Here is a 20,022-nt window from a genome sequence, read left to right on the forward strand (position 1 = left end):
CTTCTCTACCCTCAATTATACCAATGCATTACTTTCTTAAAATAACGAGAGTTTAAGCAAATCTGCAAAGGTATTCTTGATGCAAACTGCTATAAAGAATGTATTTAAAATAAGCTCATTAACCCCTGGTCAAAGCAATCAGTTTTCCTGCTGAATCGCATAATTATATCTATCCATCATCCACCCAGTTGTATAAAACCTGTCTATCTAAATATCTAGCTTTGTATCTTGCAATGTTTTGCTGCATTTCCTTTGGGGAAAAAAGTGTTACTCCTTAGAAGAGGAATGGTGAAAAAATTCATTAACTTATCAGGATCCAACTGGATGGCGTAAACATGTCAACACCTTTGCTTGCAGGCTATTGCCATTCAAGTTTCACACAACCACAACCAGCCAGAAGTTCTGGGCCACTTTTACGATGTTGTGAATAGGAAGCCCAATCACCTACTTCCTTCCAAACCCCAGTGCTGGGTATAGGCAGAACTACCAGAAAGCTTAGAACAAGGCTGGGGAACCCTTTCAACCCGAGGTTGCATTCCATCTTGGACAACCTTCCAGGGGCCACATGCCAGTGGTGGGTTGGGCTAGAGGCAAAAGTGGGTGAAGCAATACATGCAACTGTCCTATCTCCCAACCAGAGAAGCAGACTCAAGACTCAGTGTCTGGGTTTTACACAAAGCTTTATTGCAACAGTCAGTACAGAAACACAGCATCAGGCATACTAGGCAGTATTCAGAATATAGAACATGAACAGATTAAGCGTATCTCAAGCTATGCATATCTCATGGACAGATTAGGCATGTGGAGGCAACAGTAGACTATTGTTGTAATGACCTAATAACGTGCACTCATTATAAGATGGATATATAAGAGAGGTGGGATGGCACATTACTTCTCTGAGCATTCTCTAGTACTTTTCAGCTTTTGCTGCAAGGCAAAGGCTTCTCCTACAAGCTACAGCTGTCTCTTTTTTAATCTGTGTGACCTTGGTGAAAGTGTAATCTTTGATTCTGACATGCTACTTTCACTTTGCTCTCTCTGAAAGACTGCAGGCTATTCATTAAGTTTTATCTGTTCAACGGCTAGGTCCGGGCTGGGTTCCAGTGGGAATTCCTTTCTGTCTGTCATAGATGCAGGGGGGTATGGGCACCATTAGACTCAGCAGACTCAGAATTACCAGAGAGTTCTGGAAATATTTCTCCTGTGTTTTAGCCAACCCACTCCGTGACACCTATAACTCACTCTTCATACTTCCAATCTTGCCAAAGATCTTTGGGGCCCATGACATCGACTCTTACCTTTGAACAGTAAGCTGCATTCCAGTTAGGCAACAGTCAAAGGTTTCTACACCTACATCACTCTCCATCAAGGCAAGCAAGAGGCATTTTCACAGCACTAAGCCTTAAGAGAGCAGGGCTATGGAACCTCCGGGCCAATTATGGCCCTTCAGGGAGTCCAGTTTAACCCGAGGCAATTTTCCCCAGACCATGCCCAGCCACCCATCAGCTGACATCACTTGTAAAACCCGCCCCTGCCCATCACACAGCGATGAAGGAAAAAAACAGGTCTGTCTGCTCTCGCAGCACAAGAAGCAAAAGCAAACCAAGCCTCTTTTTTCCTAAAGTCTGCCCTGCGCTGATCCTTTTCGGGATGTTGAAGGGTTCAACATGGGGCTGGGAGAGGGAGGGCAGGGAGGCTGGTACAGTGGCAGAGCCAATTCATCCCATGCTGACCTCCCTGTCGCCTCCGACCTCCATGCTGGGAAGCCAGGTAAGCAACACCATTTGAAGTTACTGATGGCAAGAGGCTCCGTTTGTGGAAGCTCGCCCCCTTCCAACCTGGAGACAGCCTCCTGCAAGCCCCTAGGAGTTGCATAAGGGAATATCAGTGCTTTCCCTACTTTAGAGAGCCATGAGTTTGTAACATCAGTAGCCATTACACCAATTGGCCGCATTTGGAATACTGTGTACAGTTCTGGTCGCCTCATCTCAAAAAGGATATTATAGAGTTGGAAAAGGTTCAGAAGAGGGCAACCAGAATGATCAAGGGGATGGAGCGACTCCCTTACGAGGAAAGGTTGCAGCATTTGGGGCTTTTTAGTTTAGAGAAAAGGCGGGTCAGAGGAGACATGATAGAAGTGTATAAAATTATGCATGGCATTGAGAAAGTGGATAGAGAAAAGTTCTTCTCCCTCTCTCATAATACTAGAACTCGTGGACATTCAAAGAAGCTGAATGTTGGAAGATTTAGGACAGACAAAAGGAAGTACTTCTTTACTCAGCGCACAGTTAAACTATGGAATTTGCTCCCACAAGATGCAGTAATGGCCACCAGCTTGGACGGCTTTAAAAGAAGATTAGACAAATTCATGGAGGACGGGGCTATCAATGGCTACTAGCCGTGATGGCTGTGCTGTGCCACCCTAGTCAGAGGCAGCATGCTTCTGAAAACCAGTTGCCGGAAGCCTCAGGAGGGGAGAGTGTTCTTGCACTCGGGTCCTGCTTGCGGGCTTCCCCCAGGCACCTGGTTGGCCACTGTGAGAACAGGATGCTGGACTAGATGGGCCACTGGCCTGATCCAGCAGGCTCTTCTTATGTTCTTATGTTCTCACCGCAAGCCTATTTGCATAGCTAGCATCCAACACACCTCACGGAACGGGATAAGGGCCTGCGACAAGCTTCAGAATAAAGGGTCACAAATGAATGGGGGCCACCATGCAGCACTGGACAACTGACACGCAACTATTCCAGACACATTCCAGGCCACAGGAATGTACAGTGAGCAGCCATGGCATAGATTTGGCCCCGTTTTGTATCCGTCCAGTTCCAATTCTAGCCATCTCAAAGTCTAGCTTTTGTATACGTTGTACACACCATACATTTAAAGCGCACAACCCCTCCCCTCAAAAAAAAAATCCTGGCAACTGTAGCTCACCCCTCACAGAACAACAATTCCCAGCACCCTTGACAAACTACAGTGCCCAGGATTCTTTGGAGGAAGCCATGCACTTTAAAAATATGTTGTGGACGCAGCCCTATAATGTGTAGTCGAAACCAACCCTTGCTCTGGAACGACTGTAGCCGTACAATGTACTTTGTTTTCATCTTGCTGCATTCTCACTTTTAGAGGGGGGCACACGAAACAAAAGCGGATGTAAATACACCCCTCCAAAAAAATGCTTTTGGAGCAGTTCTAGACTCCACACAGGTCTGCAGCAGGCTAGTGAAACAGCAACAGAACCCGCTGTCCGTGTCCGCCTTGACAAGACGGCATCCAAATTGTTTTTCACTGGTGGAGAGGGCAGCAGAGAGAATGGGAAGGGTGGCCGTTCAGTGAGCATCTGCTTTGCATGCAGGAGGTTCCTGGTTCAATCCCCCAGTATCTCCAGGTAAGGCTGGGAAAGGCTCTGCCTGAAATCATGGCGAGAGCTGCTGCCAGTCAGTGTAGACAATACTGAGCTAGATGGACCAATGCAATGAGGCAACTTCCTACTGGAATCATTGTGTCAAGGGTTTGCTTGAGTTTTTAATTGTTGCATTCAGTCCTCGTGCCTTATTGAAAAATAAGCCTCCATACGGCAAGTTCCATTCATGCATATTTATTTTATTTATTTATCATTTGATTTATATCCCGCCCCTCCTCCCAGCAGGAGCCCAGGGAGGCAAACAGAAGCGCTAAAAACACTTTAAAACATCATAAAAACAGACCTTAAAATACATTAAAGCAAAACAACATTAAAAACATTTTTAAAAAAGCTTTAAAAACATCTTTCAAAAAAGGGTTAAAAACATTCTTTTAAAAAAACGTATTAACAAGTAATTCTGACACAGACTATTCTTCCCTTTTCATCCTTCCCTCCGTCATTGACTTTCCTTCCCTCTCAAACATAGACTGCAAGTTCCTTGGGGCAAAGCAAAGGAGTCCCATGCATATTGATAGTTCTATATAAACTCGAGGAACCTGGGGAGGGAGGGGGGATAATAAAGGGAAAACTTGTGGGGAAAAGTGATTTGTTTGGAGGATATGGTATAGCAAGCAGAAATGTTAATTATGGAACATCTGTAGCCAAAAAAGGATCACCCATGAACAAGAAGGGGGGGGCAACAAGCTTGGAGGAAACCCAAGCGCAAAAAAAATATATTAGAAAATGACTAAATGCTGACCGACTGCTGAGGGGCAGGGAAAATATAACAGACAGAATCCTAAACAGCAGCACTCCACGCTGCAATATTTTGTTGCAGTTGCTATTGATCATCACTGTAAGCGATGCTTTCCAGAGTCAAATACACAAAACAGCTAAATTAAGACTGAAAAGGAACTCCATGAAACTAGTTGTCATACAAAAGGAAGACCTGAACATATTAGATTTCCCAGGGATGGGTTTCTTTTGTAGGATGTTGGCAGGCCACGCCTGTCTTCTCTCTAGGGGTGCCAGCGTTTCCTCTCGAGCGACGCTGGGATCACCTCCGGCAGCCGTGAGACCAGAATTGCGTGAGAGGCAGAGAAACCCTGGCAAGTTCCATACAGCATCATTGGTGCTTAGTCTAATTGGACTAGGAAGGCAACCAAACGCTTCCTTCCTTCCACTAGCATTGCTATGAAGGCTTGGCGGTCCGTCTGGGTCTCCACAGCTAACAGGATTACATGGACATGTTCATGTATCATGAGGGGCCTCTCTAAGTAAATAGGCACCTGCCTGGACCACCCTCCCAGAATAACTATGCGACTCACTTCTCCAGCAAATCCCTTGGCAAAATCCACCTTTTCCATGAAGTCCTTGCTTCACATACACAGCAATCGCCAGCTATGCCAACCTTTTCGTAAGGCACCGGCGGACACTGGCAGTGAGGCCCAGGCACCTTCTTGCACCATTGGGGCCACTCTGCGGCAGATGGACACCCTGCTTGATCCCTGCTAGGCCGCAGCACCATGCACGTAATGGGCAGAGAGGGTATTGGACTTTAGAGGAACCAGTATATACCTGTTTCTCCGGGCTCAGTGATGGAAGGTGCTAAAGAGATTTCTGCTGTTTGCTCTGAAGCCTGACCACCAGATATGGACCACATTTGCTCTGTACATTTATTCCACAATCATGGCTCTTCCCCCAAAGAATCCTGGGAATTGGTTTGTGATGGGTGCTGAGAGTTGTCAGGAGACTCCCATTCCCCTCACAGAACTACAATTCCCAGAGTTCCCTGGGAAGAGGGATTGGTTATTAAATCATTCAGGGAACTGTAGTTTTGTTGAGAGGAATAGAGGTCTCCTAGCAGCTCTCAGCCACCATTCACAAATTACACTTCCCAGAATTCTTTGGGGGAAGCCATGACTGTTTAAAGTGGAGTCATAGTGGAATAGATGTATGGTGTGAATGTGGCTATGGCCCAAAGGCAAATGATGCAGGCACCTTGGCAAAGGTAAGCAGGTCATGTCATTACCGGGATGGAAACCCTTGTGTTGGTCTCAGCTCCACGATGGAAGAAAGCCGGATTAAATAGAGAGTACATAAATACCCATGGCATAAATTTCTCACCAGTAACCTCTGCTTCTTCACAAGGAGACTGACACCCACCCATCTAGGATCAGATATGCACACTGCTTGCAGGCAATGAGGTACTTACAACTACTGAGGTTGCAAAACTTGCTCTCACTGCTAGAAAAATAGGAACTTGGCATATATATTTTTTAAAATATACACTGGGGTGTGTTTTGCTCCATTGTATTTGTAGCACTCCTTTACTAATTTATGCAGAGGATCAGTGTGCCCTGTGTTTTGGAGGAGGGTAGCCTTTATTTTTTAAATTCCTTTTTGTAGGTGAGTCTGTTTGACGAAATAGAGTAAGACGATCTGTCCTTCTGTCTGTGTTTTATTTTGTGTTTGTTTCTATTTGTATTGGACTGTGGTGGCCTATGGCTCTGAGCAATACAGATTTATCCCATTCCAAGGGTTCCCAAACTGTGGCCCACCAGCGATCTGCAAGCTTGATCCAGGTGGTCTGCGGAATGTCTGCGAAGGATATTTACAATCTGAATTCTATGAAATTCAAACTGCAATCCAATAAAATGAAAAATGAAATGAACTGCCTTCAAGTCGATCCCGACTTATGGCGACACGATGGATAGGGTTTTCATGGCAAGCGGTATTCAGAGGAGGTTTCCCATTGCCTCCCTCTGAGGCTGAGAGTGACTGGCCCAGTGAGCTTCATGGCTGTGTGGGGATTCGAACCCTGGTCTCCCAGGTCGTAGTCCAACACCTTCCTTAATAAAGGAAGCAATAAAAACACAACTGAAAATCGCACTGCGCCTAGCACAGTGCATAATAATGGCTATATCAGGCAGAAAACAATCTCATTAAGCGGTCCGTCAAGGCCCTTAGCAATTCTCAGGTGGTCCATGGAGAAGAAAAGTTTGGGAACCACCACTCTAATTCTACTAAATAATTAAATTTGCTTGTATTCGTCCCATCCCCCCATGTTTGTTCTCTCCATACCAACAAATATTAGATTGTAAGATCTTTGGGGAGAGGCCTTGTTTACCACATGCTGTGTAAACAAGAAAAACAACAGCACACACCTTCCTAGATGAAAGACCGGAGGAAGAACTTGTCTTGCAGTTGGTTTAGGAACAAGCTAATCAAAACTTTAAAAAGGAGAAGGGGGTAGGGTTAAGTGGGAATTGTAATACACCATGCTTTAAAGAAAAGGCTCTGGGGGGCAAATTCAAGATACGTGGAATGATCCCCAGCACCAATAGCTTGCATGTTGCATCCTACTAAGAAGCAGGAGACCCAAACCAATCTATGGACAAGTTAGCCATGACTACTTTCATGTCCACTGATTTCAATGTATCTACCCTGACCTCTACATTGCCTTCGGAAACTGCCCCTATCTGAGGACTGCCTGACATTTTTGAGAGCTATTGGACTAGGGCCAAACTACATAACATCTTAAGAAGAGCCCTGATGGATCAGGCCAGTGGCCCATCTAGTCCAGCATCCCGTCCTCACAGTGGTCAGCCAGATGCCTGTGGGAAGTGTGCAGTGAGGACCTGAGTGAGAGAGCAACTCTCCCCTTTGGTGGTTTCCAGCAACTGGTATTCAGAGGCATAGTTGTTGCTGGACCACAACTCCTATCATCCTTGAGCACTGGCCAGGCTGGCCGGAAGTTGGAGCCCCAGAACATCTTGGGCTACAGGTTTCCCACCCCAGATATAATGTATGTTTCAGTGTACAAAGCACATCAATACATTGTGTCCCCTTCTCCCTACACACACAGGGTAAGGAGGTGCATCTTAAGAGAGGTGTAGTCGTCCAGGGTCTCAGAGGGTCTTAGACCCCTTACTTTTTGGGGAGCAGGGTCTCAGTAAGGTCCCTATGTCTCCAGTATCCTACAAGGGGGACATGTTTGCTGCTGAGAAGGGTCTTCTCACATGCTTCCTTGTTTCCTGCTGATTGGAGCCAATCAGAGTGAAAGGAGGTGAGTCAGCCACTGAGAAGACCCTTGAATGCTTATTGGCTCCTAGGAACATCTGTTGCCGTGGGAGAAGGCATTAACAAGGATCTTTTTCTCAAACCAGCAGCCAAGAAAAGGGCAGAGAGAGGGAGTGGCTGTGACTGTCATGAAGGGATCCTGCGCTCCTGAATTTGCCACTACGCTACTGGCCTTAAGCATTCACCAAAAGCTGTATAGTGGAGTTGCCAGGCACAACTCTTTGTCTAATCCTCTTTTGCAGCTTTCCAAGTTCGTGGCTGTTACTGCCTTCTGTGGAAGCGAATTCCATATTTTACTACATGCTGTGTGAAGAAATCCTTTCCTTTGCCTTTCCTGAATCTTCCAACATTCAGCTTCACTGGATATCCACTGGATAAGTTCAAGTGTTAGAGGGAGAAAATCTTTTCTCTGTGTCCCAAGTTTCAGCTGGACAAAGAAGATGCACTTCGTCACACAGACAGCGGCCTAGTTGTCACTGAGGTGGAAAAGCTAAGTCAGGACCATAATATTTTCTACTGCAGCTGAGGCCTCATGTGACTAAACGCTCCTCCATACTAAAATATTCCTCACATAAAGAAAACTAGATGTCAGGGTGAGTGGGAAGGGTTCTAGACCACTGTTGTCCACGCACTGGTAACCTCTAGGCTGGATTACTGTAATGTGCTCTATGTAGGGCTGCCCTTGAGGTTGGTCCAAAAGTTGCAGCCAGTGAAAAATGCAGCGATCAGACTGCTCACTGGAGCAGGGTATTGCCAACATGTCACCCGGCTGCTGAAAGAATTGCACTGGCTGCCTTTTAGCTACCAGGCCAAGTTCAAGGTTCTAGTTTTGGTGTACAAAGCCTTATACAGCTCGGGACCAGGATAACTGAAAGGCCATCTTATCCCTTATATGCCCAGTTGATCACTGCACTCTGCAGGTGAGGGCCTCCTGCAGACACCATCTTATCAGGAGGTTCGTTCTGCACAACACAGGAAATGGACCTTTAGTGTGGCAGCACCTACCCTGTGGAATTCCCTCCCTTTGAATATTAGACAGGCGCCATCTCTGTTGTCTTTTCGGCACCTATTGAAGACTTTCCTCTTTCAACAAGCATTTTAAGTTGAGACCTATCCCAGTCTGCATCTGTGTCATAATTGTTTAATATGTTTTTAATAATGTTTTTAACCCTTTTTTAAAGTTGTTTTTTTAACAATCAGTGCCTGGCTGCGCCAATGGACTGGATGAGGGCTAATAAACTGAGGCTCAATCCAGACAAGACTGAGATGCTGCTAGTGGGTGGTTCTTCTGACCAGATGGTGGATGTCCAACCTGTCCTGGATGGGGTTGCACTCCCCCTGAAAGAGCAGGTTCGTAGCTTGGGGGTTCTCCTAAAATCATCTCTGTCACTTGAGGCTCAGGTAGCCTCAGTGGCACGGAGTGCCTTCTACCAACTTCAGTTGGTGGCCCAACTACGTCCCTATCTGGACAGGGATAACCTGGCTTCAGTTGTCCATGCTCTGGTAACCTCCAAATTAGATTACTGCAATGCACTCTACGTGGGGCTGCCTTTGAAGACGGTTCGGAAACTGCAGCTTGTGCAAAATGCAGCGGCCAGATTGGTAACAGGGACCAGATGGTCCGAACATATAAAACCGATTCTGGCCCGCTTGCACTGGCTGTCTGTATGTTTCCGAGCTCGATTCAAGGTGCTGGTTTTGACCTATAAAGCCTTACACGGCTTGGGACCACAATACCTGATGGAATGCTCTCCCGATACAAACCCACCCATACACTACGTTCAAGATCAAAGGCCCTCCTCCGGGTGCCTACTCCAAAGGAAGCTTGGAGGATGGCAACAAGGGAGAGGGCCTTCTCAGTGGTGGCCCCCAAATTATGGAATGATTTTTTTGACAAGGTGCGCCTGGCGCCAACACTGTTATCTTTTCAGCGCCAGGTCAAGACTTTCCTCTTCTCCCAGGCATTTGTGTTTTAAATTGTTTTTATAAGATCTGTTTTAAATTGTATTTGTTTTAATGTTTTTAGTTACTGTAAACTTCCCAGAGAGCTTCGGCTATGGGGCGGCATACAAGTATAATAAAATAAATAAATAATAAATAATAAAATATGTTTTTAATACTGTTTCGTTTTAATGTATTTTAAGATCTGTTTTTATGATGTTTTAAAGTGTTTTAGTGCTTTGTTTGCCTCCCCGGGCTCCTGCTGGGAGGAAGGGCGGGATACAAATTAAATAAAGAAATAAATAAATAGACTAGCCAGACATGCTAGTTTTCAGATGTGCAAAAAATTGTTTTGCATAGGGGAAAGCTGAAGCCTGAAATGGTAATGCACTCCTGGCGCCACCGCACGGCTTCCTCAAGCAGCTGTCAGGGCTCAAGTGCCCTGGTAGGGCTCCCTGCTGACACCGTCCGTGGTGCTCTGTATCAACGACAGGCAGTGCCATCTTGGTTTCTCACAATGCCCTAGATCAGGGATGAAGAACCTGTGGTCCTCTAGAAATTGCTGGACTACAACTCCCATCATCCCTGGCCATTGGCCATGCTGGCTGGGGCTGATGGGAGTTTTAGGCCAACAACATTGAGAGGGTCACTGGTTTCCTATTCCGTTTGCCACCTTCGTGAGAAGGCAGTTGTTTGCTCTCAGGAAGGAGAAGTCGACCCAGTGACACAGGAGGGCAATTGTGGAGAGAAAGACTGAGAGCAAGGCAGATTATTGCAAGACTGTTTGGGGCCCACTGGAAGAAAGGGGTGGTGTCTCAGTAAACAAGGCTCTAGTTCTCATGAGGAGAACATACCCCCAACATCTGAGTGGGAAGGAATTAGAGCTGTGGACAGACAAGTAGAAATCAAGTCAGGAGCTGGTCTTCTGTACAGACAGTTGGAAGTTGGACAGGTGCTTAACATCAGAGGAATCCTGTTGGATCAGGCCAGGGGCCCATCTAATCCAGCATCCTGTTCTCACAGTGGCCAACCAGATGCCTGTGGGAAGTCTGCAATCAGGACCTGAGTGCAAGAGCATTCTCCTCTCCTGCAGCTTCCGGCAACTGATATTCAGAAGCACACTGCCTCCAACTGTGGGGGCAGAGCACAGCCATTGCGGCTAGTAGCCTCTGATACTGTTAGCCTCCATGATTCTGTTGAATATTCTTTTAAAGTCATGCCAGTCGGTGGCCATCACTGCCTCTTGTGGCAGAAACTTCCATAGTCTATGTGCTGTGTGAAGAAGTCTTTTCTCCTTCCAGAAGGTCCCCCACTGAAGACCACACATGCACAGACTGATGGCAACCCTAACATGTAGGAGATGCCACCATTAAAATTTCCTATTCCATTACAGAGGAGTGCGTTTTGAAAATGGAGACAATAGTCAAGAAATCAGAAGAAGGCTAGGACTGGGGAGGGCAGCTGTGAGAGAACTAGAAATGGTCCTCAAATGCAAAGATGTATCACTGAACACTAAAGTCAGGATCATTCAGACCGTGGTATTCCCCATCTCTATGTATGGAAGTTGGACAGTGGAAAAAGCGGAAAAGAGAAAAATCAACTCATTTGAAATGTAGTGTCGGAGGTGAGCTTTGCGCATATGATGGACTGTGAAAAAGACAAATAATTGGGTATTAGAACAAATTAAACCAGAACTGTCACTGGAAGCTAAAATGATGAAACTGAGGTTATCATACTTTGGACACCTCATGAGAAGACAGGATTCACTAGAAAAGACAATAATGCTGGGAAAAACAAAAAGGGAGTAGAAAAAGAGGAAGGCCAAACAAGAGATGGATTGATTCCATAAAGGAAGCCACAGACCTGAACTTACAAGATTTGAACAGGGTGGCTCATGACAGATGCTCTTGGAGGTTGCTGATTCATAGGGTCGACATAAGTCGTAATCGACTTGAAGGCCCATAACAACAACAACAAGCCTCTGAATGTCAGTTGCTGGAAACCGCAGGTGGGGAAAGCATGGCTGAACTTGGGTCCTGCTTGTGGGCTTCCCATTGGGGCACTTGGCTGACCACTGTGAAAACAGGCCATTGGACTCGATGTGCCACTGGCCTGACCCAGCAGGATTCCTCTTATGTTGAGTACCTCTCCAGCTTCCAACAGTCTTTACAGAAGACCAGCTCTTGACCTGTATTCTACTTGTCTCTCCACAACTGTAGTTCCTTCCCACTCATATGTCGGGTGTGTGTGTCTCAAGGATTCTATTAAAAGATGGAGGAGGTAGGCTTGGAATTGTGTCAGGACTGTGGCTGCTTTGCACTTGACATCTGCCAGTGATGTCAAAGGCACACTCAGAGACCTCTAGGCCTAGCACGGCTTTCAAAAATAGTTACCCTGGGGCAGGGAGGTCCTGGTCCACACCAAGCAGGCTGTAGGAGATATTGATGCTGTTGTGCATGCACAGGACATCCAAGGCCATGCAGCAAAATAACTGCTAGTCCAAAGCTTGCCTGCCCATAATTTGCAATGCACTGTCAAATCTCAAAGGAAGGAATTCTCTTAGAGTTTACAAACTTTTATTTCCCCAGTTGCTTGGAGAAACGATGAGTGAATCAGTGGTCCAAATTACTTGCCCAACTTTGCTCTTTCCTGACTGAACTAACCAGTGGCAGTAGATGGAACTACATCTGCTAAACATGCAAATGAGCATTGTGTGTTCCTGCCTCACCCAATCACCAGGTCCCACATGCAAAACAGAGGTTCTACATACACCTGTATTCTATTGCCCTTATGGTGATAAAGCTTTGGACACCAATTGGCTGTGATGGCACAGCATGTCCACAGGCTTTCCAAGTGCTCAGGGAACAGAACTGCTGGAACGTTTGCAATCCACCTTCTGTGAAGGAAATGAAAGCTGTCCCTTTGGCTGGGACTAAAAATCTTGCACAGGCTTTAAGGAACAGAATGAGCTTTGGGGCACAGGCTGTAGAGCCTGAAAGGGCTGTTGTATATTTTGAGAGTTGTAAAGACAGGGAATCTTGCTGTTTGTGGCTTCTACTGTTATTGCAACAGTAACCTAGCAACAGGAATGGGGGGGGCAGGAGACTAAGACCATGAAGCTAGATAAGCAAGAGGCTGAATTTCCTATTTGAATTAGCCATTTTCTTGGCTGCAGGCTTCTTGTGTCTTCTCCAATGGGGCCACAGTTTGTGTCCTTCATGATTACTCAGCCCAACTCCTTTCTGTGGCCTCCTGTCATGTTCCCCACTAACACCCTTCACCTACCCTTGCCATTTCAGCCACTCTACTGACTCTTGTCCAAGAAGTTCTCATTCTGCACACTCTCGCATGCACAATGCACCACGTTTTTAATACTAGGTTCGAAATCAAACATACCAATTGGGCACACTGTTGTGGCATAGGCAACAGTTCCGTCTATTTTACTGGTTTTGTGCATCACTGATTTTTATTGCAGAAGCTCTCTCTCTCTCTCTCTCTCTCTCTCTGTGTGTGTGTGTGTGTGTGTTTTCCTGGCACAGAAACTTTGCCTTCCTTGGCAGGGAACTTGGCTCTTTGTGGTACAGAAAACATGAACAGCCTCACTGGCTGCCAGTTTGTTTCCGGTCACAATTCAAAGTGCTGGTTTTGACCTATAAAGCTCTATATGGCCTAAGTCCAGGCTATTTGTCAGACCGTATCTCCCTATATGAGCCTGCCTGGGCGTTGAGATCCTCAGGAGAGGCCCTTCTCTCAGTCCCAACACCTTCGCAAGCGCGATTGGTGGGGACGCGAGATAGGGCCTTCTCGGTGGCTGCCCCCAGGTTCTGGAACTCTCTTCCTAGGGAAGCACAAATGGCCCCTTCCTTGCCATCCTTCCTTCGGCAGGCAAAGACTTTTTTTATTTCGACAGGCTTTTGGACAGAAGATGTTTAAGATAGGGCCTCATAAGGTCTGTTGTATTGTTCTATGGTCCTATTCTTAATGTTTTAAATTGTCTTAGTATCTTAAGTGTATGTTTCATGGTTTTAATGTCACAAATAGTTTAATTCTATTTTAATTGTATATTTTTGTATGTTTTTTTTACCTATGTGTAGTTTTTATTTGTAAGCCGCCCTGAGTTCCAGTTTTGGAAAACGTGCGGCGTAAAAATAAAGATTCATTCATTCACTTAACTGGCTGTTTCAGCAAAAGCCTCAAGTCTGTACCTATGACAATACTTCCTTTTTTTAAAAAAAAATTAAAGCTAAAGCAACAGCCATCCTGAAACGTCCCCAGCACAAACCCCGCTGAAACTGAGCACAGAAAGACCTTCAGAACTACCGTTCCAATCCTGTTAGAACTTCTTGCTGCACAAGCTGCACTGGAAAGCGAAAAAAAACCCTTCCCTGCAGTGGGCAAAGATCCCTGTGAAAAGCCTCCTGCACCAGCCCCACTGGACTGCAGCAGACTCTAGTCTGGGGGAACATCAGCCAACTCACAGCAGCTTTGCTGCCAGTAATTTTTTAAAAAGTGCTGCAGATGGTGTTTCACTCCCTTTACGGAGGGGGAGGCATGCAACAACAGTGCAGCTCCCGCTCATTTCAGTGTGACCTGCACAGAAGAATTTCCCTGGCGCCCATTGCCCCTGCAGGCCCTCACACTGTCCTCAGGAGGGGAAGGGCCATTGCTCAGTGGATACAGCATCTGCTCTGCATGCAGAAGGTTCCAGGTTCAATCCCTGGCATCTCCAGGTTGGGCAGAGAGAGAAACCCTAGAGAGCTGCTGCCAATCAGTGTAGACAATACTGAGCTAGATAGACCCCGGCAGACTCGTACGTTCCATGCTTAAATCGGATCCACTTACTCCTGTTCTTTGACACACAGATCGACTGCAGAAACCAGCTGATGCTCTAATCATTCTGCTTCTCCTCGTTCCTGTTTTATGATTAAACGAAAGCAGCCTACGAAAGGCCCCGGCAATGACAGAAACTCAATAAGATAAATGCGTCCTTCCTGGCCCCAGTGCCGGCTCTTGTCTGCTGCCGACAGGGACACCATTAACAGCATCTGCAGGAGACAAATTAATTCCCTACAGCAGCCAATCTAATATTCAACTCAGTGCCCATCGACTACAGCTAGCAGCAGTACACTCATTTCTTTCCCTTTCCCAGCTTCACCCCACAACACACACAAACACAGAGAGAGAGAGAGAGAGAGAGGGAGAGAGAGAGGGAGAGAGAGAGACTAAAAGTGACTCCGCCAAATCTCCAAAGAAAAGAATCAAGAACCGGACCAGCTGCAACGCCAAAGATGGGGGGAAAACACTGAATTTAGAAAAGGGGGGAAAGAGCTGTTCCCTAAGGTCACTTTCAGTGCAGTGTGATGATTTCAAAAAACAACAACACCCCCACCTCATTTGGAAGCTGCAGTAATTAATCACAATATGCTAGGAGCCATGGCTGCTATTGTCAGCCCAAAAGAGAGTGTAGCAGGCGGGGGGGGGGGAGAGGAGGGGGAGGCTGGCTGTCGCCCCTAAGCTAGACCAGATTTTTAAAAATAAGAATAATTTTCTGATTTCTGCAAAAGGACACTACCTGGAGATTGCCTCAAAGAGAACCAAGGGATTGTTGTCGAAAAGGACGTCTATGATGCCTCCTGCAACTCTTGATGTTTTGGCCCACCGGGCCATCAACCTTCTGAGCATGGAGGTGCCGCTTAAAAACAACAGAGTGCCCTTGCGGTCTCCCACAGACTCATCCAGGGAAAGGGGGCTCCCATATTTGACAAGGGCCACGGCTGGGCACTCCCTGGGGATCAGTTCATTTTGGAGGGGAGCCTCAAGTCGTCCCCCCAACCGGCCTCCTGCCACTGACTTCTGACCCATTGAAGGGAGCAGTTTTATTCCACCTCTCTCTCTCACCCCCCTCCCCGCGCAACCCCCAACACAGCTTCACCAATGAGTTGGTGCCTGCCATTGCCTTCCTCCAACCCCACATCTATAGTGACCCTAAACTCAGTCTAGCCTCCCGATTTTCTGGAGGGGGTGGGGTCGGGTAAGGAAGCGAATGCGCCTGCAACACCCCCCTCCTTTGGGATGTGGCCCAAGCTCCCTCTGTGGCGATGCCTCGCCATCTCTGCACTCCCCCCGCACCTAGGAGCGCCTCAACTCCAACAGCATCTCGGCTGGGGAGGCTCTCGGGGATATCTACAATCCCCCCCCAAAAAAATACCCTGGGAGACATCCTTATCTCATGCAGATCACTCCCTCTTTCTCTGAAATGTCCTAAATCTCCGAGCTACTGAATCCGGCGCTACCGACGCCAAAGAGAAGCCGCCCCCCGGGAGACAGGGAATCCTGCCGCTTGTCTAGAGGGGGGTGCCGGGGCTCGAGCATGGCTACAAGCCGGCAGTCAAATCCCAGGCAGGCAGCGTGGGAATGCAAAGAGCTTTCTGCGCGCGCTCAGAAGTACGCTCGACACCCGCTCCAAGCCCGAGCTTCGGCGCTGAAGAGAGGGGGGGCGTCCCCCGCACCCGGCCCCTCCGCAGCCGAGGCTTCCAGCAGGGGTCTCCACAGCGTCCCCAACCCTCCGGCCCCTTCTCAGCCCGCCGCGCGCCCACGCCCACCCCGCGCCTCGGCCAGGCTCACCAGCTGCCTCCGCAGGAGTAGGATGTTCTCCTCCAGAAACTTCTCCTCCAAGCTGCGAGGGGCGGCGGCGGCCCCATCGCCCGCTGTCTCCCCGGAGACGCTCCCCGCCAGAGGGGCGGCGGCGGCCGGGGCCGCCAGCAAGCGCTTGACGCGCAGCTCCTGGCGCTGGCGCAGGAACTCCAGCTCGGCCAGCCCGGCGAGGGTGGCCTCCAGCCGCTCCCGGGTGCGCAGCCGCTCCGCCTCCGTCGTCTCGTTCTTGGGGCTGTCCCTCGTCCAGCGGGCATCGGGCTCCCTCCCAGCCGCCGCCGGTTGGCCCTGCAGTTGCCCCGGCTCCGGGCTCGCCTGCTTCATCCCCGAGCCTGCGCCCGCTCAGCGCGTGGAGGATCCCGGCGGGCGGGCGGGCGCGCGCAGGCTGCACCGCAGAGGCACCGAACCGCCGGCCCAAGAAGCTCAGCTCAGCAGCAGCAGTGGCGGCGGCGGCGGGTGGACGGGGAGCCCCGCCGCACTGAGGTCGCGCAGTCCCCCGGCAACAGCATCCTGCCTGCCTGCCTGCCGGCTGCCAATCCTCTCCGGCGCGCACAGGCGACGGCGGCGACTGTCTGCTCTCCCTGCCTCGTCTCCGCTCGCTCGCCTTCCAATCCCCCTTCTGCCCTGCCCGGCTCCTCCCCTCGCCCTCTCCCGGCTCGTCTCGCTCTCCCCCTCCCCCCCTCTCTCCCTCCCCCCCCCTCTCTCCCTCCCCCCCGGTGTCTCTTCCACCTCGCCCGCCCCCCGCCGGCCCCGAGGCCGCGCCAAAGAAAGCCCACCTCAAGATCACGCGCACAAAGCGGCCTGCCAAAGAGGGCGCAGCCGCCCAGACACCGCGGCGAGAGGCGCTCTCGCTGAAATGGGGGGTCTCGGCGCCCGGGCTTCACCCCGAGGGAGCGCTTTTACGCTGGGAAGAGGATGGAAGCGGCGGGGCTGGTGTTTGCATGCCAGCAGCGTTTCTTGCGCTTGTTGGCGATTCCATGGATCTCGCCGCAGTGCTTAGGATCACGTTCCAGGTTGCAGCCGCTGCCTGTAGCAGTGCAGTTCAGAAGTGAATTTCATCTATTTTGGGGCCCAGTATGTAGCACTTGGCCAGCCGCAGCTACGCTTAATCTTTTCTTTTTGCTCATTCTTCACCCCTTTTGGAGAGATCCTGTAGGCTGCACTGGATTTCAGCATCCTGAATGTTGGAGGAGTCCTGAGGAGTCCTGGGTTCAAGTCCCTAGTCCAGCTCACTGGATGATTTAGAGCTAGTCACTATGTCTCTGGCTAAATGTGGGGGGGGGACTTGTATGCCACACTGAGCTCCTTGGAAAAAGAGTGGGCGTTTAATAATAATGAAAATAATATAAAATATTATTATAATGAACTTGTTAGTCACTTAATACAAAAGAAAAGGTAAATTATTATTATTATTATATGTTTTTCTTTTGTATTACGTGCTAATAAGTTAATAATAATAATATTTTATATTATTCTTATTAATTATAATTCCAAGCAGCTCAATAATAATATTCTCATCCATGACTCCAGATCATCATCATAATGATGGTTATGTACTACCTCCCATGCTGGCCTCTGAACACCAGTTGGTGGAAATTGCTGGTGGAAAGAGTGCTGTTGAACTCCGGTTGTGCTTGTGGGCTTCCACAGGAACCTAAGAAGAGCCTGCTGGATCAGGGCAGTGGCCCATCTAGTCCAGCAACCTGTTCTCACAGTGGCCAACCAGATGACCATGGGAAGCTCGCAAGCAGGACCTGAATGCAATAGAACTCTCGCCTCCTGTGGCTTCCAGCAACTGGTATTTGGAAAGATACTCTGCTTCCAAAAGTGGAGATAGAACGTATCCATCAGGGTTAATGGCCACTGATAGCCTTTTCCTCCATGAACTTGTCTAATCCTCTTTTAAAGCCATCCAAGTTGGTGGCCATCACATGCCTCTTGCAGGAGCGAATTCTGTAATTTAACTATTCCCATGGTGAGAACAGGATGCTGGCTCTGGCCTGACCCAGCAGGCTGTTGTTACGTTGTGTTCTTATCATCTTACGGTGGCTGGTGCCCATAGAGGCTGGTGGGGCAGAAGGCAGGGAGCCCAACAGTAGGCGGAGCCAGAGCCAATGACAGGCAGAGCCAACTAAGTATTGTCTTCCGCTGCCTCCCTGCTGAGTTCTACAAGGAGCAATAAGGAAGACGACACTGATAGTCAGTGCTATGTAAGTAAGAAAGCAAGCTGGTGGGGACTGGCTGAGGGCTCACTCAGGTTGGTGGGGCAATGCCCACTTGTTCTAATGGGCCAGCCTCCACGGCTTATCATATACCTTGCTCCTCATCCCTGACTCCAGTTCATTATGAACATGTTAAGAGGTGCCAGTCCCAATACACATTTTAGAGGGCTCAAGTGCTACCTTCTAAAGGAATGACAACAGAAGATTTATGTAACTTTACAGAAATCAGAAGAAGGCTAGGACTGGGTAGGGCAGCTATGAGAGAACTAGAAAAGGTCCTCAAATGCAAAGATGTATCACTGAACACTAAAGTCGGGATCATTCAGACCATGGTATTCCCGATCTCTATGGATGTGAAGGTTGGACAGTGAAAAAAGCAGATAAGAGAAAAATCAAAGGAGAGCTTTGCACATACACGATCTGAACAGGGTGGTTTGTAACAGATGCTATTGGAGGTTGCTGGTTCACAGGGTCGCCATAAGTCATAATTAATTTGAAGGCACATAACAACAACTGCTTCCTCCCCCTTCCTACAGCGTGAAAGTTGTCCATCTGCGCCTGTCCTTTGCTTCCTGTTCTTTAACCTGGTCCAGATGAAGACACATACACACATATCATCTTTTTGGACCACAACTGCAACGTTTACTCAAGTGCCTTTGGGGGGGAGACTTCTACCTTGCCCCCCAGCAAGCATGTTTGTTAATGTTCAGAACGGACAAGGACACAAACCATAATCCAAACAGACACATCCACCCACAGGTTTCAACAAAGATAAGTCAAATCAAATCAAAGATGACACAGTGGCATTGACTGAAAGGGAGGGACTTTGTGCAAAGTTTTTTTTGGAAGCCCAAGCACACAATGTCTGCTGGGCCATTCCCCCCCCCCAGTCCCTCAACGTGTGGGGTGGAACAGGGAGGGGAATCCGAACACCAAACCCAGTATCCAGTTTCTGGGGGAAAGAGCAGCTTTTGAAAATAATAATATCAAAGCACTTGACATAAGTTACTTCATAATTCGTATAAGAACATTGTTAAAACAGTTAAGCAATATTATTTATCACACCTATATTGTGGATAACACAGAAGGACCCTGATTTATCTTAAGCTGCCTAATCAGTTCATGGCAAAGTTAGAACTTGAGCCAATGGACCTCCTGCTTTGTAGGTTGGTTTCTTAAGCTGCAGTTCTGTCCGCCTCTGGAGGGCTGCATTCAGCCTGCAGTTCTCCATCCTTGGTGTAGCCCCTCTGAGGATGCAGGTTCTCCATAGCCTTCATGAGAAAAGCCGCCAGGAATACACTCATCACCTATGAATGTATCTAACCCTCTGATTTCTAGGGTCTGGCATAACTCCCTGTTAATAGCAGGAGCCAGTTAAATGGTACCAATGAAGAGAGACAAGTCAAATAAATGCTCGGTTTGTTCATTATTTATTTGTTTGTTTATTTTATTTATTAAATGTATAACCTGCCCTTCCTTCCAGAAGGAGCCCAGGGCGGCAAATGAAAACACTAAAAAACCACACTCTAAAACATCTTAAAAATAGACTTTAAAATATGTTAAAACAAAAGATCTTTAAAAGCATATTAAAACAAAGCATCTTAAAAAAAAAAAAGCTTTCAAAACATCTTACAAAGCAATTCCAACATAGACCCAGACTGGGAGAAGATCTCTACTTAAAAGGCTTGTAGATACCTATTTATTTATTAAATTTATATCCCA

General features: G+C 47.9%; 1 protein-coding gene across 1 annotated transcript in view; it reads right to left on the reverse strand.

Moving 5' to 3' along the window:
- The window catches only part of DACT1 (dishevelled binding antagonist of beta catenin 1), a 30,361-nt gene extending 13,681 nt beyond the window's left edge, over positions 1 to 16,680 (reverse strand). The window contains exon 1 of the mRNA XM_061612448.1: positions 16,052 to 16,680. Coding sequence (XP_061468432.1) covers positions 16,052 to 16,402 — 351 coding nt within the window. The 5' untranslated portion in view covers positions 16,403 to 16,680. The remainder of the gene's footprint in view (positions 1 to 16,051) is intronic.
- Positions 16,681 to 20,022: the final 3,342 nt, after the last annotated feature.

This window comes from Rhineura floridana, chromosome 2, assembly GCF_030035675.1.
Source record: "Rhineura floridana isolate rRhiFlo1 chromosome 2, rRhiFlo1.hap2, whole genome shotgun sequence".
Classification (NCBI taxonomy): Eukaryota; Metazoa; Chordata; class Lepidosauria; order Squamata; family Rhineuridae; genus Rhineura; species Rhineura floridana.